We start from the raw sequence: 22632 nt of genomic DNA on the forward strand, positions 1-22632 counted from the left end.
CCAGCATGGAAGGCAGGAGATGAGCCATGGAGAAGAGTGGTGGGGTGGCAGGAGATGAGCCATGGGGTGGTTTGTGCTCCTGCTGCAGCCTGGGGCATGGGGCGCAGTGGTTAGGGAGCAGGGTGCCCCTGCCAGAAAGCCAAGGGCCATATTCAGGTCAGGGTAACAGTTTAACCTCCCAGCCATAACAACACCCTTTTTAAATTAATAAACCCAACTTGTCACTTCATTAATGAGAAAAGGTGCAGTTTGGTAAAGCTTTTCAAAGACTATTAATAAAAGGGATCTTTTCAATGGAAAACAACTTGCCTCTGCTCAAGCTTTGGACTGCCCCAAAGATTTGGAGATTGTGACATACTAGGATCTTCTCAGTGCATTTTGCACATCCAGATTGGCTTTGGAGGTGTGTTAGTCACTGGCTGCAAAGAGATGCCTGGAGAAATGTTGGTGGCCATGACATGGAGCACTGTCATGCAGTGCACAGAGGGTGCTGCTTGTACCCCTGCCAGCAGTGTCCTCAATTTAACCCCAGTTACCCCAGTTTCTTTGTTCAGCTTTGATGGGACACATATGGAGACAGTCTGACACAGTGGTGCAAAGCTCAGGGTCCATTCAGGAATCTGCCAAGGAGCAAGGGACTGTGGAAAAGCTCTGCTCTTCTCTCGGCTTGGCAACAGGCTGGGTACACTGAGGATAACAATCTCCGTCCCTGAGCAAAGGGAATGTTATGACCTCTACAGGATTAAGGCTGTTTTTCTCCAAGAGAAAAACATCCTCATTGTTTGGGGTTAAGCTTTAGATAGATGGTCATTTTAATACTTCAAGAGCAGGCAGAATTGTGGAGCCAGCTTGAGTATAATTTTCTTCCTTATCCTGATTTCTGTTTTGCTGTTTATCCTGTTTATCCTCTCCTTGTTATCCTGAACTGGTTTGTCTTCTTGTAAATGCCAACCTACCATCCTTAAAAAGAAATCATCAGGAAGAAAACTTGCTGACTGAGTCTTTCTTTTGCCTCTGGCAGCTGAATAAGCCCATCATCTTATATAATATTAATATTTGTAAAAGCAGACCTACAGAGCTCATAAATCTTCCATAAAAGAAGGGCAATATCTACGTCTATTTTAAAATGGAGCAGGTAAGTAGGTTCTATAACAAAAGCATATTGATACAAAGGAAGTGGAGAGATGAAAGAAATAAAATTGCCATTTTAATATGAAAATTATCTCTGCATAAGTAATACCAGAGGCCTCACTACTGTGGGAGCCAGCGCTTTCCTCTGGGTGATCGCTTGACCCTGGAAGACTCCAGTCCCTGGCTGCTACCTGGTATTTCATTCAAGTGGCTTTAGGAGCAAAAAAAATGGTCCAAAATAGAAGCAGAGCTTGTTTGTAGAGGGGAGGACTGCATTACCATTTTTCTTAACTTTGTGCTTCTCCAAATGGGAAAAATAAAAGTGAAAAATATCTGTAGTTTTGAATTCTGTTAAACATTTTTTTTAAGGCAATAAGCAGGCTTTTCCCCATTATGGATGGGAACCCAGATGAGAAAAAAAATAGAGTTTATTTTTTGCCAGCCAAGTGAGTAATCTGTCTCCAAACACACATGTGGAGCTGCTCCGTGAAGGAACAACACTGTGGCATTGCTAACAGGGTCCCTTTGCAAAGGCAGACTCTGGTTTGGAGCAGTTGGTTTAAGACTTTGGAAATCTTTCATTGCATACCACCCTTGGTAGGATGGTAAAATTAAACCATGAAACCAGGGGTAAATGGAAAAATTTCTTTCTTTTTCATTTTTTTCTCTTTTCCTAGTACCACTGTCCTGAGACAGCTGCAGCTGCTTTTTCCCACTGCCGAGGACACGGTGCAAGTCCCACGATCTGGAATGGGGCAAGGAGGCCCTCCAGCCCTTAGAAGGGACATTGTTTTGTCCATAAACATCCTAGCTGTGGTTTGTAGCTCTTGCTGACATCTGTGTTTAGCTGGCAGAGAGGAGGGGCAGATGGGTGGGTGGTTTTGGACCTCTCTGTCAGGCATGCAGTTCTGCCTTTGTGGTCTTCCTTTTTCTTTTATTTTTTTTCCTGGACCTGAGCCAGTGTGGCGCCTTTCATTCTGTATTGCTCAGTGGTGGAGCTGGATCAGAAGATTCATTCTGGACATGGCTTCCAGACCCATCTTTGCTGGTGATGATTCCCACAAAAATTGAGCCAGGATCATGTGAGCCTCAGACCAAGGTACCTACTGTGGGGCATAGCATGAGTCATGTAGTGCAGCCTCACTTGTTCCCAGCTCCTCTCAGAGCTGGAAGATGGTTAGACATGGCATTAATCTGATTTTTTTGTGTGGGAACCCCAGCCTTGTTTTGGGGCCACATGTGGTGGTGAAATTCCTCCTCCAACCCGTGCTTCCAAAGAAAAACTCCGCAGGCTTAGCTGTTCGGTCTCAAGGCAGTTTATTGCTAGTTATCTAACAGATTATGTTCTTGGACTGCAGCTATTTGATCAGTGGCCTGGGTAGAGGCACACACACACCCTGACATCCTCTCTATCTGCTGTCTTCTTCGTCTCTCTCTCCGCCCAGGGTTGCTGCTATCTTTTATAAGATATATTACGTATAACATGTTTACAATTATTCCCCAATACCTACTACCTACGTTGCCAAGTGTTTTTCTACTCTAAACCAATCTATGAGTGCCAACATCACCAAGAACATGGAGGTAAGGAAGAAGAAGGAAGAAGGATGGGATCAGCCCACTTTCCTCCATCTTAGAACTTCTGACCCTCATGTACAAAGTGAAAACCCCCCTGTACATGTGCTAAAACCCCCCTGTACAATACTAAAAAAATTTCCCCTCTACTTTGTAACTACTTATACTATACTATCTAACCTTTTGTGATTGCTTGTTCCACCTCCAAAGTTGGTAATTCATTCCATGGCTCAAACTCAAAATCACAGTTGTTTTTCAGCTGTCTGCCAGGGTCTAGAATGCTTCTGACCAAGGCCTGGAACCTCTAAAAATGTCTGAGAGACATTTTGAGTTCCCACATTTTTGATGAAGCATTTTTTTTACTTTTGAAATAGTTGTTGAAGCTGAATCTTCTTGTGGGAGTAGGTCAATTCATTCAGCACAACACACTTTTAAAGGAAAGTTTTTATAGTGCCAGCTCAGGCAAGAAATATGTTCACAGAATTTTAGCTTTCAGCTGAAATCACTATTTCATTTAAACATTTTAAGCTAGTGAGAGTTGGCAAAAAAAGTTCTTTTTTATTAAGGTGGAAATAAGAAGGGGATGTGTTGAAGCTATCTCAATGGAAAATGTTTTCATATTCTTATTTATCGAAGTATGTAAATGTAGCCTTTGTCATTATTAAGGACAAGAAAATATCTGAGAAGTGTTCATGGGGCACACAGATAATTGGCCAGACAATTTCTGCTGTTCTTTCTCATCTCCAAGCCATCTTTGGTCTCCCTCATGAAATTTTCTGCCACAGCAAAGGTGGAATGTTAAAATTCAATGTTATGAATCAGCTTTGCTTACAAGAGAGAGAGGAAACCAGTCAAAACTCCTACATGGAAAAGAGCTGAACGCGAGCAGGATCACAGAGGTCTGTAAAACTAAGGAGCATCTGAGTAAAGCAGCATAAACTTGATGGTCCAGATGAAAAATCACATGAAGGGAAATCAGTGCTTGCAAGGTAGATCAAGTGCAGGATTTGTGATCTCTGACCACTCATTCCATCTTTTATGTAGAGGGCCCCTGATTTGCTGTGGGGTGTCGTTCATATCTGTGCTTTCTCTGTCCCCTGGGGTTAGAAAGGAAAGAAGACCCGCGCAACTTTTGTTGAATATCCCTCTTCTGTTGCTTTCCCCAGCCTTTTGCTGCCACCTCCATCCCCAGGAGCCCCCACAGACAGTCGAGTTGTGCCTATTTCTGGTGTGGCATTAGAGGATAAATGACAGTCTTTATGGCAAGGGAAGAAACCAAATTAAACTCCACCATCCTCCGCAATTGATGGGCCCGCTGCCGACCTCCATGTCACAGGCAATTTCTCACAAAGAATCAAAGATGAATTGTATCTCTAATTTCTGTCACAAATAGCTTGGCTATGCAAAGGGACAAAAAACAGCAGGGTAGTAGAGGGGACAGTACTGCACCTGGCCATCAGCCCGATGGCAGGGAAGGGCTGTGACGATGCACACATTCCCAGCAAGGTGGTGGCTAATGGAGTTGCATTAATCAACAAGAAATGGCCAGATAGGCTGTTTCCTGAGCACACCATCCCACTGAAATAAGGCAACTGTGAAGGAGGGTTGGGAGGGAAGTGAAATGCTAGTGAGAAACCCAGCACAGCAGGCCATGCTCCCCGGTAGAGAGTCATGCCAAGCCTAGGGAGATCTGTCATAAAGCTCTGTAAGCATGAATCTGTTTAATTGGACTTTGGAGTGAGGGGCTGGGGGTTCTGTGGTATTCAGGGTGGCTGTTGCAGGTGACACCAAACTATGAGACATTCAGAATGTACTGATAAGTAGCTACTGGCTTCTAGGACTAATCTGGCTACTATCAATTTGTGGTTTATTGGCTGCAGTGGATCAATATCAGTCTTCAAGAGGCTCAACAGATTAATGTTTGATACAGATAAAGAAAACAGAGAGCAGGTGTTTATGGCATCCCCTGTGTGCAGTATTGCTATTCCTTGCTCATCCTTCTGCCAAGGGAATGGAAGGAGAGAGAAGGAAGGTAAGAAAGGATTTAGAAAAGTAATTCACTTTAAAAAGCAGTTGTAAGAAGGAGATGTATAGCATTTTCTCCCATCAATTTTAGCCTCAGAAGAGAAAAAATCTTCATAAACGTATAGTGTCCTTTGAGAGACAAATTCCAATTGAACAGTGGGTTTGGGTTTAATGAGATGCTTGTGGCAAGGGGACCACTGGCACATGGCTGTGCTTGCCTAGGCTTTGGGAAAGAGGGACGTCCAGGGGTTCCACAGGTCCCTGCTGCTTTCTGGTGGTAGAGACCTGTACCTGGCTGTAAATACTTTATGTCAACTGTCAGGAAGATGATTAAACCAGGGAGTGTGGAAATGTTGGAGAAAAGGGCTGTTTTGTGTCAATGCTGAGGTCATCTGCCTCAGGTCTTGGATGACTGTGTGGCACTGTGTTGTGAAGGTCAAGTGTTTTTGGTTGTAAATGCAAGATGTGGCTGGGGGTGTGTATTCTGTTGCTATCTCTTAGAGGTAGAGCAGTTATCGTCTGTTAATTAAGCCACCTTGTAAAACCAGGTGGAGCAGGTTTCTTTCTCTCTTCCACTAATGGGACATTGAATCTCACTGCATGACTGATAAAATTACATCATCCCATTGTGAGATGCTGCGTCCAGGGGGATGAGCCGAGCAAGGTAAAACGAGCCACCCCCACAATCATTTAAGTTGGAAAATAGTCTTGACATCATCAAATCTAACCATTGAGCTAATGACCTCAAACTATCAGGGCGTATTGAAGGGAGAGGACCTTCAGAGCATCATTCGCTGTGTCTATATTTCCTTCATTTCTTTTTCTCATTTCCCCTTCGCCTTGTTTTACAGGACTGGCTGACAAAATTTGGGTATCTGCCTCCTCCGGACCCAGTCACGGGGCAGCTGCAAACGCAGGAGGAGCTCACCAAGGCCATCACTGCCATGCAGAGGTTCGGGGGGCTTAAGGCCACAGGAGTCCTAGGTCAGTGGCTCATGATTCCTCCTCTCCTTGGTGCAGAGCGAGGCAGGGATGGCTTCTTGCAGGTCCATGAGGGAGAAGGGACTTGCTGTTGTGTTCTGGAGCAGCAGCAGCAGGAAAAGCTCCACTGTGGGTAGAGCATATGGCCCAGTTTGCAGCTGTAAGAGTAATTACATGGCTCAGGTGTTCTGTTGCCTTGTGTTTTCAAGAACCTGAGGCAAGCAATTATTTCAGCAGACCCACAGACCCTTGGGGTGCTCAGTGTGATTAAAATAGCTCTTGGTGTGTTCCAAAAAAAAAGTAAACCAACAAAAAGAATTTAAAAAGACAAGGGGAAAAAAGAGAGAAAGTTGTCCTGTTCAAAGCTTTACTTGCAGCATCAAATTGAATAGATCTGAAATCCTGATTAAGCCTCACAATTTGTATGCATAGGTATATTGGGTTCCTTGCTGCTGGGGCGCAGGCAGGGAAGGGAGAAGGATGGTGTTGCATTGCCCCAACTCTGTTTCCTCCTGCCCACAGTGCATAGAGCCAGGAGGCTCCTTGGGGGTCTCCTGGGATCTCACAGAGCCACAGCTGCTCCCGGTGCTCCCCAGTCATGCCCAGCCAGCTAGGAGCCCATCACTTGCTCCAGCAGCAGAGGCAGGCAGTGGCATCTGTGCGGCAGGCACATTTGCCTGGGAGGATGCAGTCCAAGGGCAGGCTGAAGCAGTACGTGGTTGGGGTCATTCCTCTCAAAGCCTTCACTGAGGGAAGGAGAAAGCCAGCATTATCCCGGCCTGCAGAACGATGCCTCTCTGTTCTCCTCCCCTCTGTAACCCTCCTGCCATGGGGCCAGCATGCTTCTGCTGCTCAAGACACAATTAAGGAGTAGCAGCTAATTAGCAGGCGGGTCTCTATCCATCCCAACACCCCAGCAATCCCTCTGCTAGGCCCCTGAAGCCACAGCTGCTTCCCAACATGGGGACTTCCTTTCTGTGGTCTTAATTGAGCACATGCAATAATTTCCACTGCATCACAAGCTGCAGGAGACCCTGGAACAGGAGTGGCCATTCAAATTATATTTTCAGAGGGGGTGTTCGAAACTGTCTTGGGGGGGCTGGGAGGGAGAGGGATGGCTGCCCTGGGCAGGTCAAAGTTGTGGGTTTGTTCATGAAAACAGAGTTTAAGAGGTAAAGTCAGTAGGGAAGTTAGTGAATGAAACAACTTTTCTGCATTTCAGCTGGTGAGAATAGGCACTCCAAGCTTTCATTCATTTAAAAAAGATAATAAGAAGGAGCATGGACATTCTTCAAATAAGCTCCTAGCTGAACAGAGATGGAGTTTATTTATATGTGAGTGTTTCTCCTTGACATAGAAATACTTGGAAATTCATCAAAAGAGAAAAAAACAGAATATTTGAAAAAATATATTTTAAAAAATAGTCAAAGCTGGCCACAGGTGGGCTTCCAGCAGGAATTACTGTCCAGTGGTGGGAGCAGCAGTGGAAAATAGGGGTCTCATCATAGTGGGTGTCATCATGACATGCTGGGGCTGGTGCCATGCCCCAGTGGACTCCTCAGTATCCACTTTTGCTCTTCTGGTTCAGTCTTAGCACTTCATTTCCTGTATCTTTGTCCCCCTGGGATTTCTTAACCCACCATTCCCATGATTTCTTGTTTTTTCTCTAACCCTAGATGAAGCCACCCTGGAGCTGATGAAGACCCCTCGCTGCTCTCTGCCCGACCTCACCATTGAAGAGTCCAGGAGGAAGCGATTTGCCCAGGCTGTCACCAAGTGGAGCAAAAGGAACTTGTCCTGGAGGTAGGAATTCATCTATACCTGCTGAAATCTTGCAGCTAAAGAACAATTCCACAGTCACCTTTGTTAAATATGGCTTCGAGATGAGTTTTAGGGTGCTGGTTAAAACTTGTCCCTCTGGCCTCCCAAGACCTCATAGACTATTTATTTTAAGTCTTCTCCTGACAGTCTCAGCAGTGACTTCTTGGACCCACTTGGCAGCGGCTGAAAATGATACACATTTGGCTGGTGAATTAGCTGGGAGCTTTTTGCTGGGTTGCAATGGTTGTTAGAGCATATTTTTTCTTGAGTTCATTAGTTCTGTGCTTTCTCAGGCAGCTGCCAAGCCTGGAGCTTCTTCTCTTGCCCCATCTGAGTCCAAGGGTAGGAGCATTTTCTGGGTAATAAAGTCACTTTTTTCTCCTAATCCTTGCCACAGGCGAGTATTTTTCCCTCAGTGTCAGGATTCCTCTGCACCTGTGACGAACAGAAGTTCAGGTTCAGCTTTCAGAAATATACTGCAGGTCAGGGTTGGCAAGCAAATTGATCCCTGTCCCCCCAAGATTTGTGCTTTTTGGGACTCATTTTTCCTTTCTCAAATAAGTGTGTGCTGCAGTGATTTTTCCTCTAAGAACAGTGTGCAGCATGAGGTGCTTATACCGTCCTGAAAACACATGTGGATTTTATGAAAAGTTCTCCGTATTAATAATAAGTTTTACTTTGACCCTGGCATAGCCCCTAGAGAGAGTCCTTGTCCCACTGCAGTAGCAAATCTCAGATTGGCTGTTGCTGTTTGAAACATGTTGAAACTTAGCAGAGATTTGGTCTATGTTCCAGCGGATGCCTTTGAGACTTTATTTTTAGATAAGATAAACGTAATTCAGCTTCAGTAAGAAACAACTTTGGTTCGTAGATGGCTTCATGTTGTGAAGTGACCCATGTTATAAAAACTCAACCTGTCTCCCTGTTGCCCAGCCCTGACTTTATGGGGAAAGAGGAAGTACTTCACATTTCAGAAAGGAGAAAATCCTTTGGGTGTAAAAAGAAAACCCGCATTGGTGTTCTAGGAGGTGCCAGAGCCAGTGTAGGGGCATGGCTTGTGCACAGCCTGACCCCAGAAGCTCCTGACAAACCTGAATGACATCCCATGGCAGGGTAGCACGGTCAGGGAACTGGCACTGCAGGTGCCATCAGGACTTTGGATGTGCTGACACAGTATCCCCGAGTCTAGGCTGGAGAGAAATGTGGAGGTGAAATGGGGTGTGGCTGTTCTGGTGGATGCAGCCCTGGGATATCCCCCACCTCCTACCCCCTTGGAAACTGATGCTGTAGCAAGGATTGCCATAAAAAGGGGCATAGGTCTTGGGACAATGTTATATTTTAGACAATATTCTATTTATCAGGCATAAAAAAAATCCATCTACTGACAAAGTAATTTCTGCTTTTTATTCTTTGATCCTTTCAAAAATATTGTCTTTTGTCCAGGAAAGGGCTGTATTTTACAATGGTAGGTTGTTGCCAGCAGAACACTATAGCATTACAGAAACTCCAATGTAGTATTTATATCCAACACTTGAGATTAAGCTGTTTCTTTGGAAACTGCCCTGAAAGTCTTCAGTAGAGACATAAAAGTTTTACTCGCTTACATTTTACACATTGTTTGAAGATTTTAAAAGGGGAAAACAAAACTAAATGCTACTCTGACATAGATTTAAAAGTTGAAGTAAAACCTGAACAATTGAAAGGCTGAAATAAACAGGTAAGCAGAGCTGTAGGAAAGGAGGGCCTTAAAACAGGCACAAGCACTGATTGAAAAGGCAGTTTTGGACAAATGAAATTTTATAGGTATTTTACCTATTTACCTTTTTACCTTTGAGTACAACCAACCCATGGGACTGGAGGGCCTAAGGAACAAAACAATACAGGCTGCATTCTGCACAGCTCACAGTAAAGCCTTGTAGCATCCCATTACTGTATCAGAAATAGATGGTTTTCTGTATCTCATCACCATGTAGCGTTTCCAGGATATTACAGCATATAAATTTTCTTTTCACATGATTATTTTTGTTATTATTTTATTTACCCTGCGCTCTCCCCAGGTGCCAAGGCAGCTGCTGAGAGAGTGGTGTGATGTGGATTCCCTTTGCCGGCATCAGCGCCGGAGCTGCCCGCAGCCACTTCCCCCTCATGTTTGCTGATTTTGTTTTACTGCTTCTAGTTACACCCCACAAAAGGGGAGTTCATAGCTGGCCTATCTCCATTTCTTCCCAGTGCTTGCTGTTTTTCCGCAGTCCTGGGAAGTGCAGCAGCAGGGCCATGCCCCATCTTTGCACACTTCGAGCTCCCTGAGGAAGTGGGAGCCATGGAAGCTCAGCTTTTAAAATTGTCCAGCTTTTTCCTTTTGATGCTGAACTGAGCTGGCTTTCATCTGTCTGTAGTTAAGGACTACTCTCTTCTGCCATCTCATCAGAGCTACAGTCTTTGACACTGATGTTCAGGCCATGGGCTGCCAGAGCAAGAGGAGACCCCACTGGGAGAGGAGCAGTGACATCAATCAGTCAGTGCCCACCATTGCTGTGAGTGTCCTGAGCCATTCCCTGAGGGGAGGTGCCACTGCCTGAGCCCAGGTGTGGATTTACTCAAGCGTGGAGGGGTGGCAATCAAGAGGAAAGCGCTGCAATGCCCAGTTCTGTGCTTCCATCCCCACAATGGTCCTGATCCTCCTGCTTTCCTCCTTTAATCAGTGGCGTCCTGCCATGGGGACCTCCCATCCAAAGCCCAGACTGCTTTGTCCCCCATGTCTGGAGCTGACAGGTGCCCAAGGGGGGCAGACAGTCACCTGTCAGTGTCAAGCTTCCTTAGGTTATTGTAATGCCCCTGTCACAGTCAACTGAAACCCCCACAGGTAATTTCCCGAGCAGCTGAGGTAGAGAGCAGGGAGGTGTGTGGAGACAGAGTGGCTTGGGTGTGACTGTGTGTGATAAAGGGCAGGAGAACGAAAAAACGGAACATTTTTGGCTGATAGTCTAACTGCTGGGAGAGGGATGATGGAGGGTTCCAATACCTGCTGCTTTCTTCCTGAAGCACTGCCAGGGTAGCACTGGATCAAGGCTGCTCTGGGCAGCTGAAAAAGCACCTTTACGAAGGCAGCAAGCATCTACCCTTTCAACTATCCCCTCTTCCTTCCCCTTCCAAGAAAAATCAGTGTGGGTTTATCAAGCACCCCTTAGCTTGCCATGTTTGGTAGTTCTCTGCATTTATTTTATTTGTTTGTTGTTTCAGGACTGGGAAGGTGAAAGAGTGCTTTCATTAATGAGCTATTGATTTCTTATCCATCACTGATACTCTCCCACTTTTGTCTTTTGGAGGACTAAAAGCAATAAGGAACGCAGAAATCAAAATAGATGTGGGTGCCCTTCGGTGGCAAACAGAGGCAGATCAGTCCTCTCTAGTCTCCACTTAAGCATTCTAGATACAAAGTCTGTTTGGGATGGGTCAAGCAAAGGAGGTGACTCAGGGGACACATGTGAAGGACTGGCAGCACTGTGTGAGAGTCAGCACTCATTTGTCTGTATGGCAATGCTGCTGCCTGGCTGAGCACTAAATGCAGAGCAGGGATTTTCTCCTTGGTATCCAGTTGTGTCTCTCAACTCCACATCCTGCTCAGCAGCTGCCAGTTCCAGCATTGTGGCTGATGCTTCCTCCTGCAGCCCCATCCACCACAGGGATGGACACTCCTCAGGACGTCCCAGAGTGTGATTTGCAGAGGGATGTGACTGACCCTACAGCTTAGGGCAGTGTTGGTGGGGTGGCTGGAGGGACTGAGCAATCCAGTCCTCATCCCTCTCAAGCTGGCAGAGGCTGCCTGGAGCAGAGAGCTTTCTCTCCAATTACTTACATCAGGCTTTTGCCCAAGATCTGAGTTCTGTACAAGGAGTCTCAGAAGGGGTTTACATCCAAGAAGAAGGAGTGCTTCTCTTCGCTGGAAACCTAAGCATGATTTACTACTACTACTAATAATAATAAGTTAAGGTAGGAGGAAGCTTTTTTATCTGCATGCTGTTAGAAATATGCCTCCTTTTCAGTGGAATTGGGTGATGCAAGGCCAACAAACATCCTATCAGCATAATAGTCTTTTCCTAATCTCATTGAAAGCAATTAGCAGAGATCCAGCAATCAAATCAGATGCTGAATTGAAAAACCCTGATGGGATTCTCTTGAAAAATGACAGTGATAATGAATAAAGGATAAGGGACTTTTCACTTACACTTTCAGCATATGAATAAAATGTGGATCAGCTCAGAGGTGTAGGACTTTTTTAGAAGTAAAATAGGTATTGATTCTGTTTCTGCCTTAATCTAATGCTTCTGGAGTCACATCTTGGAATGAATATTAATAATATTTGTTTCTTTAGACAGGGCTTTTTATCCACCATCCTTGTACAAGGGAGATCTGATTTATTATCCTCATTCTACAGCTGGAAAGAAAAAGAAAAGAAAATAGGTCACATGGTGAGCAGGGCTTGGGGAGGAAAGAGCAGATAATGTCCCTAAATGTGACTCTGTGCCTTAGGCACCAAGATCCTGGAGAAAGGTCATAATTCCTGGGCTAAACATGGTGTGTGTTACACGTATAATGACTTACTCCTTAGAAATTAAAGTAGCAAAGGGTTTACGTAAGTTCCGAGGAGTGTTATAAAAGATGAAGACAGCTAGTTAATGAATAGCCGGAATCCAGGTGGCCTTTGTCTTGTAGAGGATTGAATCTGGAAACAATCTCTTCTATAAATTAAAATTTGCCTGAAAATTGTCTTTTCTAATTCCATGCTAATACTGTTTGTACCTGTCCTAGTTTAGGGCAAATTTGGGAGAAAAACCTCTGGAAGGAGCCCCCAGAAAACAAACCCCCATGGCCCCTCTCCACCCGCCTGATTCAGGAAGAATTTTCTCGGAGAGAAGTGGAAAAGAATCTGTTTATTTAACAAACAAAACACTCCCCAGCACAAAAAAAAAATAACAACACCAGATGACAACAGAAGTCTTTTACCACTCTGAAGAGATGACAAATCCAGAAAGTCTCTCTTGGGAATGGTCGCCCAGGTCTGGGCGCTGGGGATTGCTCTGGGCACTGGGGATGGCTGCTGCAGATCACAGAGCGCAGGCTCTGGGTGTTCCTCGGTGTTTCCCAGGTCGCAGTCTGGAGCAGGTTGGAGTGATATTCAGGAAAGGGAAAGGAAAAAAAAAAAAAAACAATCCAGGGAAAGAATTGGACTGCTTAGCTAAATTAACTAACAAGCAAAAGCAAAAGCAGAAGCAAGCAAGCAAAGCAAGCAAGCGAAAGCCAGCAAGCAAAGCAAAAGCCAGCCAGCCAGCACCAGCCTCTTCTAGACAACAGACCATGGGGGGAGGTGAGCCAGCTGATAACAAGACAAAACAAACCTTCACTTTCAGAGTCAGTTCTGAAAGCACAGAACATAATATCAAACATAAACAGAACACACGACTGGGGATACCAGCATCATAACATCACCCCATGACAGTATGTCTCTGCTGTCTCCTTTACAAATGTGTTTTCTTTGAAGTCCTACAATCATCTGGTGTTACATGCATGTAACTCATTTAGATTAGACAATAAGGTTTTTCTTTCCCCAAAGAGTCAAGGGATAGCAAAGGCAAAGATATTAATGATTTTTTCCTCATTTGGCTATGATGTGTTTTTCCTGATTCACCCACTCATTCCCACTGTTTCTAGGATGAGCTTTCCAAGTGCTTCAGAGGAACTATTAGTGAGATTTCTGCTTAGGTTTATGAGTCTTTGTTCTATCAGAGATTCAACCCTGACTAGTTTTGCCCTGGCCCAAAGATGGTGCCTGTCTCTTGAGGGTGTGGGATGCATTCCCAACCTCAGTAAGCAAGTTGCTCCTACTCCCCTTTTCACATCCATGCTGTCTCCCAGCACTCAAATTGCTATTCGGGATGAGCTTGAGTGGTGTGACACTCTGACACTTGTAATTACCTTGTGAAGTGTAGTTAGGTCATCACTGCCCGTTGGTGATGGGAAGTGGCCTGGTACCGAGTGATGCTGTCACAGCTGTGTTATGCAGCAGTGTAAGTGATGTAGTCATAATTGTTGCTTCAGCCTTTAAAAATCTGTCAGACCATGAAAACACTGGCTGGTGTGTCCAGCTTGAAAAAGAAAGTATCATCTGTTATTACTGGGGTACAGCTGGCCAGAAGTTATCCATCCAAACAGGCTTTTATCAATAAGTATTCAATCAACAGTGCATTTGCTTGGAAAGCGTGTCTATTTTTGTGAAAATTTTCAACAAAAGATTATCTAAAAATATTCCTTTAGAAGCCAAGGTGTCTTGTTGCATCTTTGTCTTTTCATCTCCTTTATTAAATCAACAATATTAGGAATTCTTTTTCAAAGTTGGGTTATACAGGGAACATGGTCAGCCCAAAACAGCAAAAAGCTCTGAAAGCCTCACTCTGGCTCTGAGGCATCAGGCACCTGCAGAGCCAGTTCCAGTTGTTCTTGGAGATCTTTCATGCTACTGAACCATCCTCTTTTTTGCCCTCTTTGTTTCAGAGTTCGAACCTTCCCAAAAGAGTCCCACCTGGGCCATGACACTGTCCGAGCCCTGATGTACTATGCCCTGAAGGTCTGGAGTGACATCACTCCACTGAATTTCCATGAAGTGGCCGGAAACAATGCTGACATCCAGATAGACTTCTCCAAGGCAGATCACAATGATGGCTATCCCTTTGACGGCCCTGGTGGGACGGTGGCTCATGCTTTCTTCCCCGGTGACCATCACACAGCAGGGGACACTCATTTTGACGATGACGAATATTGGACCTTCCGATCATCAGGTAGGTCAGGGTGGGAGAGCTGCAGCCAAGCACAAGGGTTCACAATTTCCCTCTTCTGCTCTGGTGGCTGGAGGGGTTTAGCCTCTGCTACACCTTCACCCCAGGCTTCAGGATCCCTGAAGTCATCTGATTCCTCTTGCTAGCAAAATCAACCCAGGCAGTGTTGAGGACACTTTTATGTTCCTGGAAGCCTCAATGGCATCTCCAAATTTCTCTTTATCCTGTCAGCGATTCCAGAGCTCCCCATTGCTCAATCACAGTCCCCTCCTGGAGCTCTTGGATGGGGACTGTATTCTCTAACTTTGACATCTTTTGGGTGCCTTCACTGCCACATGTCCCAGATTCCTATTTTTAAAGTTTACTGTTAGCTGATCTATGTATAAAGGGCTCTCTGTTGTGCTGGGAAAAAGGCCTAGTTTTTTCCTGCCATCTCCTGTCTATTACCTAACATCAGGATGGTTACAAGCTGCAATTGTTTTCTATCTTCATCTTATCTGGCAAAAGCAGAATTTTAATTAGCAGAGGGAGTATCGAGGCAAGTGTTCCTCAGCTGCAAAACCATCTGTGGGGATCAGGTCCCCAGCCCTTGTGTTAGGCGTATTTTGACAGAATGCCTTCTCTGCAGCCACCAGCTGCTAATTTACTTGTCATGCCACCTCCTCCATCAGCCTCCTAGTGGGATCCTGCCTGCTTCAGCTTAATGACTTTGTTTAAACCTGTCTTCTCTGAAACAAGCTAATACCTTCTTCCTGCCCAGCTGTTGACTTGCATCCATACCCCTGCATGTTCATGGGCAGGAGTGTTCACCAGGCGTGCTGGAGCAAGTCTCGAGATGAAGGTTAAAGATCTGGACAGGCTGCCCCTGCATGTTCATGGGCAGGAGTGTTCACCAGGGGTGCTGGAGCAGGTCTTGAGATGAAGGTTAAAGATCTGAACTGTCTGATCTTTGAGAATTACACCTGCTCCTTGTTTCACGTTTCCAGCCCAAACTGATGGCTCTTATCAGGAGGGAAAAAAAGAAAATCAGCAGTTTTGATCTGCAGACGTACAGGGCAGAGGCAAGCACTTTGGTCAGTAGCTTCCCACAGGGAATGTGTTAGTGATGGAGTCAGTTTTGCAGCTAGGGCTGGAAGTGCTCATTGTGAAACAAACTCCAGTGAAGGAGTGAGCTCAGAGCCAGCGCCCCAGCAGGGAGTGCTCCTCCAAGCTCCACCAAGGGATAAGGGGATTAGCCTGCTAGCAAAAAGCTGCCCTCTATTTTGAAGATCTTGGAGCTATCTGAGCTTCATCTTTTATTTATTTTGTTCTTTCTACTGATTCAGAAACAACAACTTGGTAGGTGATATAAAAATATCCCCAAGGTTGTCAGTCAGGCATTAAAATGTCAGAGAGTATATGTCTTGTTCTGTCTTAGTGCCAGGGAAAACAGCACAGGTTATAAAAATCTTGCCTGGTTACAGACACTGTAAATATACAGACATTGTGAATAATAGTAATGAAGGAAAAGGCAAAATTCAGCAAAGACTATCCCCATGCTCCAGTACCCTGAGCCTGGTGAGGAGCTCTAAGAACTGGGCAGGATCAGCCATGGCTACTTTTGTGCAAAAAAGTAGCTATCTCAGATGGCAAAGAAGCCATCTCTTTCCTCTCCAATCATTCTCAGGGAATGAGACACTCCCCTGAGCCTCCGCAGGGATCTTTCCAACCTCACTGCTCTGTATTACAATACTTGACATCATGATCTTTATTAAGAACCACACTTAAAATCATTGCTGCCTTCTAGTATTGGGGGGAGGAAGGTGCCCAGCCCTGGGAGAGCTGAGCAGCCTGCTGTGAGATCTCAGCCATCCTGGAAGCCCGAGACCTTTAACCCTTTCCTACTCATCCTCAATTTGAAAGAAAGTCTGGGATCTGAGATGTTAGAAGAAGAAATCCTAGGTGGGAGGAGATGATGGAATATCCTTGGCTGGACTTTTCTTGTATAGCCATAGGCTGAACCAATTTCTCCTGTAACACAGACTGCATTCTAGGGGGATACAATGACTTGAACCAAGAGAGTGACAGGAGTGGGAATGACCTGTTTCAGTGAGTGACGTCATGTGCAGGAGTGAAGTGAACAAAGGAAAAATGAGGAGGGTGTGGTGGTGCCTGTTCTCGAGACCCTCGGCCCCAGGGGAGGAAAAAATGAGGGGACTGTTGTCCCAGAAATGAGAAACTGTTGTTCTTTGGTACTTGAAAAGCATCCTTAAAGGAGCCCTATAAGCAGTTTTGGTCCATGGACGGTGGTGAGAGCACTGTGCATGGAAGGAGGGTGTCACAATGGCAGATTTTCTCCAGGCAGTGCCATGTGTGACATGGAAACACAAGAGGTTGCAATTGTGTTTCCTGGGGGAGTCTATTGTACAAGAGAGACTCCTCTCTCCCTTGATGAACTGAGAATTGATTATCTGAAGGGTGGTAACTTGATTGGGAATCCAGGGTTTTGTCTCACTGTGTTTTGTTGGAAATTGGGTGGGGGGAGGAGGAATGTGTTGGAAGGTTTTTATTCTGAATTCTGTGTGTTCCTTTTATTATAGTTGTAGGTTAATAAAGTTTTTATTTATTTTTAAGCTTGAGCCTGCTCTGCTCTGTCTCTGGTCGCATCTCACAGCACTCATTTGAGAAAAACATATTTTCATGGGTGCACTGGTACTGCGCCAGTGCCAACCCTTTACAAGAATACATTAGAGGCAACCCAGGCTGAAGGAAAAAAGTCATCAAAGCCTCGAGGTACTGATGTTCAGCAGTGTCTCCCTAATGCCCATTGTGGTGTGTGAGGATCAAAGTGTTTGCCAAAGGCAGCAGACACAAGAGCTGCAGCCCTGTCAGCACAAGATGTGTAACAGGAGAAGGTGGTAAATCCTCTAAAAATAAGCTGGACACAGTCACCTACTTGTGTCAGGGCAGCAGTGAGATGAGCAGGTTGGTGGTTGATAAGCAGATGAACATTCCCATGTTTGTGTGCATACAGGAAGGCTGAGGAATGGATTTGGCCGGGGCAGCATCGTGCGAGGCCAGGCAGCGAAAGCCCCGCAGAGCACCGTGGGCAGGCAGGCACCGCTGGCACTCCCCAGCTCCTTGGCACATGGCTTGGCTCATTGTCACAGGATGTGACGAGCTCCTGGCTGGTGGCTTCAGAAATCTGGTATTCTGGGCAATTTAAAGGCTGTGTCAGCAGCTGCAGCAGGCATGGGACGCAGGGAGTGACTGCTCTGGCCCAGCTTCTGCAGCACCACTCAGCAGATGGTTGTGACGTGGTTGCTGTCTCAGCCCTTTGTCCAGCTTTTTCTCAGGTGCCAGCAGTGATCTGGAAATAAGAGGAGCGATACCCAGGCTGGTGTAGGCTGAAGTCTCGCTTGCTTTCTATTTTCATATGATCTACCCCAGTCTATAACTGGAAAAAATGTATTTTTCAAACTTCACCTATTTCAAAGTTCTTCTTTCCAGTTTATTCAACATAAACCTACAGGTTCTCTTTCTGCCCTTGCAGCCCACCCAAATCCTCCAATTACTTTCAGCACTTAGTGACTTTTATTTCAATTTTATCCTTATCTCCAGACACTCACGGGATGGACCTTTTTGCTGTAGCTGTCCATGAGTTTGGCCATGCCATTGGCTTGACCCACATCTCTGCCATAGAGTCTATCATGAGACCCTACTACCAAGGTCCAGTGGGGGATCCTCTGAAGTATGACCTGCCTTACGAGGACAAAGTCCGGATCTGGCAACTCTACGGTAAGTTTATGTCCCTCATGTGGCTACAGTCTGTTCCTTCCATGGCAGGACATACTGGAATAGCTGTTTTCTGGGGTGAGTGGAACTGGTAGGGAGGATAGTGTTCTCCATTACTGCTTCTTTTCTACACAGGAGTCAGGGAGTCTGTGTCCCCCACAGCTAAACCTGAAGTAAGTAAAACAGATGATCATCCAATCCTGCCAGAGCTGCCAGAGAACCGCTCCACTGTCCCGTAAGTCAAATTTCTTCCTTTCCTGCAAAGGATGTGCAGTAGTGAGGCTCTGCTTCATTTGTATGTTGCCTGCTTGCTCTGGCTTTGGTTTTCCTCTCTGGATATTTAGTTAAAACTCAGATTTTTTACTCATATTAGTGGAAAGTTGTCACCATCGCCCTTAGGTAAATTCATCCTTGCTGGAATTTTAAACAAACTTCCTCAGCAGTATGCTGAATTGCACAAGCATAACTTACCTAAATTGTTCCACAGTGAGCAACTGCCTAATGTACCTGAGGGAGTGAATATTGGAACAAGTGGACCAATAGCCTGACTCCAATGCAGGTTAGCATTGGCAAAGGGCTGCTTACACTGAGTGTCATCAAGCAACCAGCACAGCCTCATTAAGGGAAGTGCAGCACATAGCTCATTAGTAAATGTTAACCAAGACAGCAGGACAGTTAAGAGAAGAAGGGACACTGAACAAAAAAGGCAGGAGGTGGTCATGCACATTTTTGCATGGCAGAGATGGAGCAGGCCACCTTCACCTCGTGCTCCTTTTGTTTGAACATGCTGAATGCCATTAGTTACGTTTCTCCGTGCATAGCTTCTAAAGGTCCTTGTCCACCAGGCTCCTTATGGCCATGTTTGGACCTAGATATACAAGAGCCTTTCTCCCTGCTGTCGTAAGATGTCAGCACCTCATACCAGCAGCAGGAGCAGCAGGAAACTTGCTCATGCCATCCCCTTGTTTCTGCCTTGTATGCTGGGAGAGTGGATGGGTTTGCCTGCACGTCTTTCAGATGTGGCTCTGTGTCTTTCATACTCTGTGCCTTCCCCACCCACCTTGTTGAAGCAGCTCAATATCTCAGCTGCCACTTGCCAGGTGGTGTTCACCAGGTAGATTTCACATGGCTCCTCCAGATCCCTCTGTTTAAGCTCAGCTGCTTTCTGCTTTGCAGCTCTGTCACCTCTCACTGGCACTTTGGAGCTCAGCCCTGGAGCAGCAGCATCCTGAACTGCTGGAGCGAGAGGCTGCTTGGCTGTTCTTCATGTCCTACTGCCCTGGGGCTGGCCAAGCCACGCTGTGCCACCAGGAACGGGAAGCCAGCTCAGCCCTCACCAGCTACACGAGCTGGTGGATGTAGAGTGTGTCTTCAGGCTGAGATTTGCCTGAGCTCGCCTTGGAAATCCTTGTGCACGTGGCTGGGCTTGAGCATGGGGAGTGACAGATGGGCACAGCCTGTAATCTTCTCCAGGAGCAGGGGTGAATCAATCTGTGGGATGGGAGGCATTGGAGGGGACACAGCTCCTCACTGTCTGCCTGGTCCCTGCTCACCTGGGCATCTTTTCACAGGCTCAGGCGGGACATGCCCAACAGGTGTACCACCCACTTCGATGCAGTGGCCCAGATCCGGGGAGAGGCTTTCTTCTTCAAAGGTGAGCACCAGAGGTCTGTGCCTATGCCACCCTGTGGTAGCTTTGACGTGGCAGCACCAGAGGCAGCACAGTGTGGGACGGGCTGGAAGTGAGTGGTGAGGATGAGCTGTCTAGGGTTTGTGGGCTTTTCCCACAGACCCAGGGAGGCATCTCACATACCTGAGTGTGTGGCTGGACTGGTGACAATCCAGCACAGCAGTTTTTACTGTGATCCGTTGCATTAGACTGCCTGGCGAAGAATTAAAGTCTGATATTTGTGCTACCAAAAAATCAAAATCGAGGTCGAACCAAGGATGAGCAGAGCAGCAACAACACTCCACTGCTTTCTTCCTGGATACCTCCAGCCTTCCTTTCCTTCCCTGCTTCACCCTCCCTAATTCTGCTTGCCGTACATCTCTCAAAGTCAGTGTGTACACAATTGAGGACCATCTGGTTTTGGGCCAGTGAACACTCGCTTGTACCATGTTCCCGGGGTGCCCAGCTGTTGATGAGGATCTCATCGGTGCCTTCTCAGCTGAGCAGAGCCTGTGTAGGCTGGACTCTATGGGCTTGCTTTCTCATCTTTCCAAGATGTAAAAATGTTCATGGGTGTTTCCTTGCATCCCTGGCCACCATTTGGCCACCCCAAAGCCATCCACCAGGTAAGCAGAAGCATTTTCTCCAGGGATGAGCAGTGGCATCCCAGCATCTGGATAGCACAGTGAGAGCCTTGGGTCACAGGCAAGAACAGCAAAAGGGTTCCAGAGAATTTGTTGTTGCATGTCACCTGAGGGAAGCACAGTATGGAGACTGTTCCACAACATTATTTGTTCAGATGCCAGCTCCAAAAACCCATAGTGAAGAAGGGAAACTCAAAGACATGAACTGGTGTCAGGATAAATGGCTGGCTGTCCCTCGGAGGGGAAAAATTGATGAAGTAAAGAGAAATCCATCTCGGTGTCTATTTTTGGATATATTTATTGCAGGCCAAAAAGCAGATGTAAAGAGCACAAGGTCAGTGGGTGCCAGCTGCATGTCTGCCTCCATACCCCAGCACTTTAATTGCAGCCCCCATTATTGCCCCCTGAACCATTGTGCACACCAAGGAGAGGGGATGTCGCCTCTTTTGTCCCTTGATGGGCATTTTGTTTTGAGGTGGTCCTGCTGGTTCCCTAGATGGAAAGAAGCCACTGCAAAGGCACCAGGACTGGAGCTCCCCAGACCACACAGGCATGTTTTTTTGAAGGCAACAGTGGGTTCTCTGCTCTTTGGCATCACCGCTTGCTTTGATGTAGGTGCCTCACCACAGATTCCCAAAGTTTAAATGCCTTTGGCCTGCGTGTGTGTCTGTATGTTGCATGCAGCAGTCTTGCCATAGGCACCCAAAGTCTGGATAGCGTGGAACACAGCTGGGATCAAAATTACCTGAAATTAAAGAAAGCAATTATCTCAACCCGTCATCCACAAATTGGTGCAGCAGGACCCTCACACTTGGCTTTCATCATGTTCAGTTTTCCAGCTCAGAGGAAGGTATAAGTTGAGCTTTTTAAACAAGTACAGGGTTGGGCATTTTGGTTTTTAAATTATTCCTGCATGCTAATCGCAGCAGTTCTCCCATGGATCTGGCTTCGGCTGATGATCCTCCATGCAACAGCAGCACTTTGGTGTGCAGGCTGGGCTGTGGCAGATCATGAGCCCAGGCAGACTGGGGTTGTCTCGTTCAGAATTCCTTGCTACTTTATTTTCTTTCTTCTTCCTGATAGTTTATAAAAAGCCAACCAAAGTCACCAACAGCTCAGGCTATTCCTGACTTTTAGGGTGGATTTAAGGTTTCCCTGCTGCAGCTGCTCACCCGCTGAGCCCATCACTTGCAAAGGGACGAAATGTCAAAAGTACTGGGGCTTCCCTTTGTGTCTCCAATGAGCCCAGGGCACTTGGAAGTTCGGATGCTGATCTACTAAAGAAGGAATTAAGCTGAGCTGTATTTCTTGCTAAAAAAGTGGAAATCTGATCTTGTCTAGTGCCTTGCTAATTACAGATGCAGAGATCATCTTTATTTAATTACATATGTTTCCATTGATGTAAAATGGCCACCAAATTTAAATCCTTGGGTTTTTTTATATTCTTAAAAAGAGTCTGTAATTATGGCAATTCCTACCATGTTGGAATGTATTATTAACTTATGTAGATAGAACAAATATGCAAACTGGAGCAGAAGAACGAGAATATGATATAAATCCTTATAATTAGTATAAAACTCCCTCTCTGCAGATACTAAAGTGTTAGAGTTTTGCATCCTGCATTATTAGGCTAAGACCCAATTTCCATAAAATTTTAAAAGCTGGTGTCACAATCTGCCGTCTCTGCAGAAAAAACTGAGTGTGTGGGGCATACCAATCTGAAGATGCATCTTTGGTTTCTATTGGTTACCTCGCCTCAGAAGTTCATTCAAGACCAGATACAAATAATGTGCAGTAATTTCTAACGGGCAATAACAAATACAAGACAAAGTTGAGAGTTGCCTCCTAAACATCTTGTTCTGGCTCATGTCACTCCATGGAGCTCTCTGGAGAAAATACAGCATTATATGTGCTACAAAAAGGCTGAGAATCCCAGAGCCAACACAGACTTGGGTTTGGAGTTGCCCCTGAAAACCATTAAGACTCCTCAGGAAATCCCATATAAGGCTCTTTTAGCAGGAATAGATTTGTCGTCTTTCCCACAAAGGATAAATCTGTTTTCTTTTACACTATCCAAATTATTTCAGAAATCCCTGAAATACTCTTCCCTGGCTGGGGCAGTGCTGCTGTAGGTGTTGAAGTGCATTTTCTGGCACCACTAGTACATTCATCCTGGAAGCTCCAC

At 45.8% G+C, this 22632-nt stretch overlaps 1 protein-coding gene across 1 annotated transcript in view; it reads left to right on the top strand.

Moving 5' to 3' along the window:
- The window catches only part of MMP17 (matrix metallopeptidase 17), a 48342-nt gene that overhangs the window by 21044 nt on the left and 4666 nt on the right, over window positions 1–22632 (top strand). Inside the window, exons 2-7 of the mRNA XM_021543954.3 lie at window positions 5580–5712; window positions 7386–7512; window positions 14080–14363; window positions 17961–18137; window positions 18270–18369; window positions 19706–19788. Coding sequence (XP_021399629.1) covers window positions 5580–5712; window positions 7386–7512; window positions 14080–14363; window positions 17961–18137; window positions 18270–18369; window positions 19706–19788 — 904 coding nt within the window. The remainder of the gene's footprint in view (window positions 1–5579; window positions 5713–7385; window positions 7513–14079; window positions 14364–17960; window positions 18138–18269; window positions 18370–19705; window positions 19789–22632) is intronic.

The sequence above is a fragment of the Lonchura striata genome, chromosome 15, assembly GCF_050655825.1.
Source record: "Lonchura striata isolate lonStrDom1 chromosome 15, ASM5065582v1, whole genome shotgun sequence".
Lineage (NCBI taxonomy): Eukaryota > Metazoa > Chordata > Aves > Passeriformes > Estrildidae > Lonchura > Lonchura striata.